The sequence below is a fragment of the Martes martes genome (assembly GCF_963455335.1).
Source record: "Martes martes genome assembly, chromosome: 1".
Taxonomy (NCBI): Eukaryota; Metazoa; Chordata; class Mammalia; order Carnivora; family Mustelidae; genus Martes; species Martes martes.
This window is the reverse complement of record NC_137888.1, coordinates 73,702,506-73,710,796: the sequence shown is the minus strand read 5'-3', so window position 1 is coordinate 73,710,796 and position 8,291 is coordinate 73,702,506. Positions and strand designations below refer to the sequence as shown.

Genomic DNA, 8,291 nt, shown 5'->3' with positions numbered 1-8,291 from the left:
TGATATCATCAGGGAAAAAGGTGCTTTCCTTCCTTCCTTTCTTCCTTCCTCCCTCCCTCCCTTCTCCACTCCTCTCCTCCCCCCATCCCTCTCTTCCTTCTTTTCTCCTTCTTTTCTTTTTTTCTCTTCCTTTTTTTTCTTTTTTTTTCTTTTTCTTTTCTACTATCCACTTGTTATGTGAATGAATGAAAATCACATTTACGTATTTGTAAAGGCATCAGATTATATGTTTGGAGACTCTCTTCTCTCTCTTTCTTGTTGTTGGCACATGTCTCCAGTGATTAAAATTGAAGTACAGCTTTATAGTCTCTGCCTAATATACTTTGCTTTGTGTCCATTTAATACTACTCAGAAACTTGGATATAACATATCTGCCAGGAGAATGCCAGATCAAAGCAGATCCAGATCTGGGGGCTTTTCCATCACACAGTGCTGGCTGATTCATAACACCTCTGCTCAGAGATCTGCATGTATGATGTTTTCCTCTCTGCAGTGAACTCCATAAGGGCTTCTTGCTATTGGCTAATCCCACCCTGTGCTCTGCCATTTAGCAGAATTGAAGCTTATTTTGTGAAAATTATCATTTAACAACTGTGTGTGCTGATATGGCATAGCAGAACTTCATCAGGCTTGGCAAGAGTTTCCATGAAATGCATCCCAACTCACTGGGAGGGTCAGCCAGGATTACTATTTTTCATCTTGTTCAGTTTTTCAAAGAAAGCTTATTAAGACCTGGAAAGAATGAAGAAATGGACTCAGGGGCGTATATGGCTCATCACCATTTTGATATTTGAAGCAGTTATGATAGCAAACTGGCTTTTAATAGTTTCAAAATTAAGGGTACCTGGGTGGCTCAGTCAATTAAGCATCAGACTGTTGATTTCAGGTCAGGTCATGATCTCAGGCTGGTGAGATTGAGCCCTGCATCAGGCTCCAGGCCCAGAAGGGAGTCTGCTTGAGATTCTCTCTCTCTCTCTCTCCCCCCCTCTGCCCCTTCCTCCACATGTGCTTTCTCGCTCTCTCTCTCTGTCCTCTAAAATAAATAAATAAATCTTTAAAAAGTTTCAAAACGAACATTTATTCATCAAGTTTACATCTCTTGTGCACATAGATAACTATTTTCCTATCATACTGCTTGAAGGGCAAATCTCAGGTATTTAAACTCTTAGAGGGTTACTGTACAAAGCTTATTTGTATATGTGTGACTTAGAATTAAATACTGTTAAAAGCTAAATTTGCTCATTGTAACTTATTGTCTTTTGAAAAAAGACAGTAACCTAATTCTGGCTCTTTATGACTATGAAAATTTATATTTTGGATCTTATTTACCTCATTTGTCAAGTAAGGTAGGTCAGCTTGCTGAATGAAGGTCTTGTTCATTGGATTTGGGCAGGGTAGGATGTGATATTTGCAGGTTGAAGAGATTTAGAGAACATCCAGATCACAGAGATAGAGGGGAATGTATTGGAGCTTTCAGGTGATACAGAGTACTCATTTCCTCTCTGTACCACCATTTCATGGTCTAGATAATACTTACTATAATTTTGTGGGCAACACAGAGTGTTTTATCAATGCGCTACCTCAGGGAGAGAGCTCCATTTACAATAATTTTTAACAGTAGGTACTATCAGTAAGTTCCTTTAGTCCCATCCAACTATAAATTCTTTCATATCTCCACACCTCTTCCCTTCTAATGCATTTACTACATTGGATATCCTAGTCTTCACCCTCTCATAAGGAGACATTTGAAAGAGGGACAGTCAATATGCTCCTTTATTAAGTTAGGGACCAAGAGATTTTGGGACCCAGATTGTTATTATCCCTGATAGATGGCCAGTGAGTGATGTGCTAGCCATTATTAAAAGGAAGATCTTTTTTTAAAATTGAAAAAAAAATTTTAAAATTTTATTTATTTATTAACTGAAGTATAGTTGACACACAACATGACGTTAGTTTTAAGTGTACAACATAGTGATTCAACAAGTCTACATGTTATGCTATGCCTCACCACAGTGTAGTTACCATCTGTTACCGTACATACTAATACAATACCATTGACTATATTCCCTATGCTATACCTTTCATTCCCATGACTTACTCATTCCATAACTGGAAAACTGTATCTCCCACGCCCCTTCCCCCATTTTTCCCATCCCCTCACCTACTTCCCCTCTGGCAACCATCAGTTTTTTTCTCTGTATTTATGGGTCTGTTTTTCCTCTTTGTTTGTTGTTTTTTAGATTCCACATACAAGTGAAATTATATAGTGTGTGTCTTTCTCTGTTTGACTTATTTCCCATAGCATAATACCCTCTAGGTTCATCCATGTTGTTGCAAATAGCAACATTCATTCTTTTTTTTACGGTTGAGTAATATTCCATTCTATATGTATATGTATATGTATATGTATGTGTGTGTGTGTTTGTGTGTATGTGTGTGTATATATACATATATCACATCTTATTTATCCATTCATTTATCAGTAAACACTTGGGTTGCTGCCATATCTTGGCTGTTGTAAATAATGCTGCCATAAACATAAACATATGGGTGCATATATCTTTTCAAATTAATGTTTTTGTTTTCTTTGTTGAATTAGTGGATCATGAGATACTTTTATTTTTAATTTTTTGAGGATTCTCCCTACTGTTTTCATCAGTGACTGAACGAATTTACATGCCCATCAGTAGTGCATAAGGGCTCCTTTTTTCCCCACATCCTTGTTAACACTTGTTATTTCTTGTCTTTTTGATTCTAGCCATTCTAATAGCATAAGGTGATCTGTCATTGTGGTTTTGATTTGCATTTCCCTAATGATTACTGATGTTGAGTATCTTTTCATGTGTCTGTTGGCCATCAGAGAGGAAATTCTTATTGGTCAAGTGGGAAGGAATGCATGTAGTTATCACACTATAGGTCATTATATTCTGTTCCTTGATTAAAGACATGGATTCTGAAGTATCACATGGGCATCAGGCACAGGTAAAATCAAGGACTCAAGCATCTCAGGGCTTTTTGCCTTTTAACTTCATTCTCACCGAGGACATGGTTGCTAATAGAATCCAGGCTTACATTTTACAACTTCCAGCATTGGGGAAGGGCCAGCTGTTCATCAGTCTTTGTTTGAAAGATGCTTAGGGGAAAAAAAAAATCTTTGATTGGTTCACTTCAAGCCTCGACCAATTAACTGTGGCCTGGGGATAGGATTAGGTAGGAAAATGGCTCATTCTGAGGTGGTCCTGTCCTTGGGTGAAGTGGGGAAATTCCTATGATAAGGGGTGAAGGAGAACTGCGTAGATAGTTCCACAGGTGTTCACTATACAAAGATATCAGACAATAGTGGATATAGTTACAGATGTCATATTTTAACTGATTCAATCAAATTTTTAAATTTGAAAAATCTGACTCTTTAACCATTAGCTCTGATGTTCTATCTCTTCCATTTTCTTATCCTGTTACATTTATTTTTCAGTCTCATCAAAGCCTCCAGTGTGGTCTTAGAGATCTTTTCTCTCCCATCATGAAGCCTTAAATATATAAAAATCAAAGTTGAATCTTGCCTCATACCATTGTCTACTATTTATAACTTGCTTCCCTCCTTAATATTTAGGTTCTATCTTGCTGTGGTTATTCTGGATCCAGTGGATACACATGATCCTGGGGACCTAAACCTACATATGTAGCTCATTTGTGAGGGTTGCACCCTGAGCACTGACAGTGCATGGTTGCCTTCATGCTTCTGTTCATTTCTCAGTCTCATCTGTTCCTGATTTACTTTATTCTCTATCCTTGGGAAATCATCTTTCATACAATAGCCAAAATTCCCTGGGACTCATTTTCTTCACTCACTTCACTTTTGTGATTTGTCTGAATCTGTTTTTGCTTCTCTGGTTCCCTAGATTGGCATATTCTGTTGCGGGAAAAAAAGGGCTCAGTATATAGAGTTATAAAACTGAGAATCAGTGGTATCAGATCTCTGTGAGCCTTTCCATGGCTTGCCAATCAGGCTGCTTCTTACTTGGCTCTCTTTCATACTGCCCACAGCAGCTGATTGAAATGTTTACCACTGGAATGCATATTGGGATGATTTGGCACCTATATTCTTATGGTAAATACTCCTTTCACCATAAAGTTTAAAAATAATCCAAAAAATATGGAGTTCCCCTAACCTCTGATGGTGTCCATGAAGAGTAAATTATGGCATCTCATCCTAACATTTTGGTAAGTAGAATCTACAATATTAAGTTGGTCTTACTGAAAAAACAATATTAATCATTGAAGTTACCAATGTCTATTTCACAAAATGGGATTGGGAAAAAAATCACAATAATATAATTTGATTAAATTAAAATGAAAACAAGGCTTGGAACATGTTATTCATGCCGTCTAATAAATACAGATGAGATGGAGTGTATCTAAATATAATTATCTGCCAGAAAGCTTAACAACTGTAATTTACCAAATGGTTGGCAAGTTTGAAGTATTTATAATCATTTAGATTAATACGACTATTGAATAAAAAAAATGAACAGGTTATACATTTGACTTGGAGGGAATTCAAATAGGTTAAGTTTGCACTATAATTTGGGATAAGAATTTTTTTTTTAGAGGTGATACTTTGTGAAAATAGTAACAGAACTTTGGAGTTAGTGGCTGGTATTATATTAGTGAAATTCAAAACAATGTAAGAGGAAGATAATATGAGACATATGTAACCACATTTATTATCAAATAAATTCTATATCCTTGGGAATGTGAGTGTAATAGGCTGCTTTGTGTAGATTCTGTCCAGTCCACCAACGGTTCTCTGAATGCCGGCTCCCAAGCATAGCTTCCATCGACTATTTCATACATCACCTCCATCTTTTGACCACTGTTTATTGAGTCAGATGATCACATCAGCCTGCTCCATGTGGACTTCCAAGCCAGTGAGTCCTCTAGGGAGAAAAATGAGGCAACTGCCTAAGGGGAGCAGAAATACTACAGTACTTTCTTTAGGGCATGTGCATCCCAGTTCTTGCATGCTGTACCTGGATTACAGTAAAATTTCCTTTTTGTTTAAATCTAGTAAATATTCCATGCTGCTGGACTGTGGTGAGATATCTTCATACATAGTTGGTAGTATTATAAATTGTTATAAGTTTTCTGGAAAATATTTGGTAGTATGTATTAAGAGTATTAAAAATATTTATATCTGTATGCTCAGTTGTACCATTTCTAGAACTGCATTGAGAAATTTATCAGATTCAGTACTTGAACATTTATCACAGTGCAATTTATTATACTGAAAAATCAAAAAAAGCTAAATGTTCCAGTTTCAGGATTAGCTAACTGTATTATGTATTATGTATTTGTATTTGTATTTTGTATTGTTATATTGTATTGTTATTCAATTATTAAAATGTTTTAGAAAAATATTTAATGGTGTAGCAAGCTAACAAGCTATTACATTAAGTGAAAAATCTGTACACAAAATACTATACATATTCTGACTCAAATATCATGATTTGTATATGTATGTGTATATAATGAATACAAAAAAAGTAGAAGAAAATGTACCCAAATGTTAAAAATGGCAATTTTTAAGCAGGAGAACTAAATAAAACTTATTTTTATGCTTTCCTATATCTTCATGTCCTACAATGATCACGTGTGTAATTAGAAAAGTCCTATTATTAAAAAATTATGTATAAAATAATGTTTTATTTTAGTGTTATAAGAAATGAGTTTTTTTCCTTTGTTTTTTTTCTTTGTTGCATGAAAAACTTTGAAAAACTCAAAAGGGTGTATTTATTACATGCTGGACTAAAATGGAATAAAATGTATTATTTACCTTTTCAATGGCAGAATATAGAATCTATAAGCAATAGCATTAAACTATCTGTTGTATTAAAATTTAAATGGAAATGTGTTCGTAGTTATATTTGTCATTTTAAAAATAAATCAGTATCCATTATAAGTAATGAAGATTAAATACATTACAATAAAATTTTAATGTAAATATGTTTGCCAGATTTTAATCAGGTAACAACAGTTTAGAGATATAGTTATACAGATAGAACATATATATTTTTTATAACTGTAAGGCATACTTTATGATATACAATCTTTTTACCACAAAATATATATACTTCTCAGATATGAAACAAAACTGATATGACTAGGAAGACACTACTACTTGGGTTATATCTCACTTTTTAGTGTCTATATACAAATAAACCTATTAGCTGGCATATTTTGGCAGTGTGAATCTATAAGACATTAGTTGAGTTTCACAAAAGTTTCTGAAACTTGACAATTACTGCTTAGCAGGTCTATGTACAAAATGTGCAGTAGCAGGTACAAGTGGGTCAGAGTTGCTAATAGGTAAATAGGAACAAAAGCTTTACTGCCCTTTGGAAATTGGGCAGAGCCATCTTGAGATCTGATCCCCTGTTGCCCCTCTCAGGGTTTAACATATTCCAAATACCTTTATGTGGAAATCAAAAATAGCAGAAAAAGAGCAGACTGGGGAGATGGCATTTCTGCCAGTAAAATTTTTCCAATCAACACATTCATCCAGTTTCTGACATCATTCTTTGAGTGGCCCTCATCTATCTAATGCAAAATCTGGCTTTGCTTTGTTTTGCTGCACAGGGAAAGAAAAGCTTTTGTTCAGAGCTTTGGAATGGTTCGTTGAGACCATAAAACCTTTCTCTTCTTAAATTCTGAGAAGTAGCTAATGCTCATTTGTTAGTGAAGTGCTGTAGAGGAATGTTTTTCTTACTCCTTCTTTCACAAGATTACTTCACTGACAGGTTTCAAGTGTGTCACTCAACTTCAACACATGAGGCAGACTTCTTGGTGGATGCATTTCCATGATCTGAGGGGCGGTAGGAGAGTGTGCTCATTTTTGTTGATAGGCTTGAGTGGGATTTGGCCTTTGGGGGGATGTATTTCAGAAGCTGGAGAAAATATTTTTTAAATTTCTTCCCCAGAAAGCCGTAAAAGAGAGGGTTCAGGCAGTTGTTAAAATAAGCTATGCAAATTGTGATAGGCATGGCGGTGTCAACAATATCTGCAATTTTACAGTCATGTATGATGCCCAGCTGGATCAATACATCCAGAAAAGTGAATATTTGGTGGGGAACCCAGGAAAAGAAAAAGAAAAGCACAATTGCCATAATTATCTTGAAAATATCATCATTTCTTGGCTTGTTCTTCTGAATCTCATAAGCCCTCTTTAGCGTCTTCCAAATAAGAGTGTAACTTGTAAGAATGATCAGAAAAGGAAACAAGAAACCCAGTATGTTCTTGGTTAGGCCCAGTCCAATGGGGAGGGTTGAATTTTGGGATTCATAATGGAAAGCACAAACTGTGATATTGGTATTCTCGATGAAAAATACATTTCGGTGGATTATAGTTGGCAAACTGGCCAAGCCAGCCAGCAGCCAGATAATGATGCAGGTGACTTTGGCCATAAGCATTGTGCGCCGAAGGCGGGACTTCATTGGGTGAACAATAGCTAGGTAACGATCAATGCTTAGACATGTAAGTAGAAACACACTGGCATAGAGGTTGAAACTGACACTGGCTGAAGCAATCTTACATAGGTAATTGCCAAAGGGCCAGCGGTATTCCATAGCAGTGTAGACAGCCCACAATGGCAAGGTCAGTAAAAAGCATAAATCAGCCAGTGCTAAATTCAGAAGAAAAACACTGGCCACAGTCTTCAGTTTCATGTAAAAGTAAATGACAATCACTACCAGGCTGTTTCCAAATATTCCAACCACAAAGATGATACTGTATAAAGTAGGGATCATGACAAATATGTAATTGTGCCTTCCAGCTTTGGGACAGTCATCTTGTATTCTTTTAATACCATCTTCAGTGGAAGAGTTGAGAATCATTTTGATCTCTTGGGTTATTAATTAGTCTTAGACAGTAGGCCAGATGCACCTAAAGAAAATAAAAATGAAGAGATAAAAAAATTGAACTTTCAGTTATAAACATATAGTTTTATTTTTCAATCATAAATACTGTAACTCAACTTTAGTCTTAGGAAAAAATAGATCATATTTTTTGGAGAAAAACTGAGCCAAGAAAGTCTAACTTACACATTGAATCAGTTTTTAGAATTGCTTTTCTAGAAAGTGATAAATACCGTCCAGACAAATGAAAGTGGGTATCCTATGTGAATAAACTTATCTAGGTCCTTTGCATTTTTTCTAGAAGTAAATCCTAGCTTCCAAATTAATTAAAAAACTCCTAATCTAAATCTCATAAAATAACACAGAATTAAATTAGTTATT

The 8,291-nt window shown here is 35.4% G+C and overlaps 1 protein-coding gene across 4 annotated transcripts in view; it reads right to left on the bottom strand.

Annotated features, from left to right (window-relative positions):
• Window positions 1-4,703: 4,703 nt before the first annotated feature.
• AGTR1 (angiotensin II receptor type 1) overlaps window positions 4,704-8,291 on the bottom strand; it is a 47,891-nt gene continuing 44,303 nt past the window's right edge. For all 4 annotated transcript variants that reach the window (XM_080807048.1, XM_080807049.1, XM_080807050.1 and 1 more), the window contains one exon: window positions 4,704-7,938. In XM_080807048.1, coding sequence (XP_080663174.1) covers window positions 6,810-7,889 — 1,080 coding nt within the window. In that variant the 5' untranslated portion in view covers window positions 7,890-7,938 and the 3' untranslated portion in view covers window positions 4,704-6,809. The remainder of the gene's footprint in view (window positions 7,939-8,291) is intronic.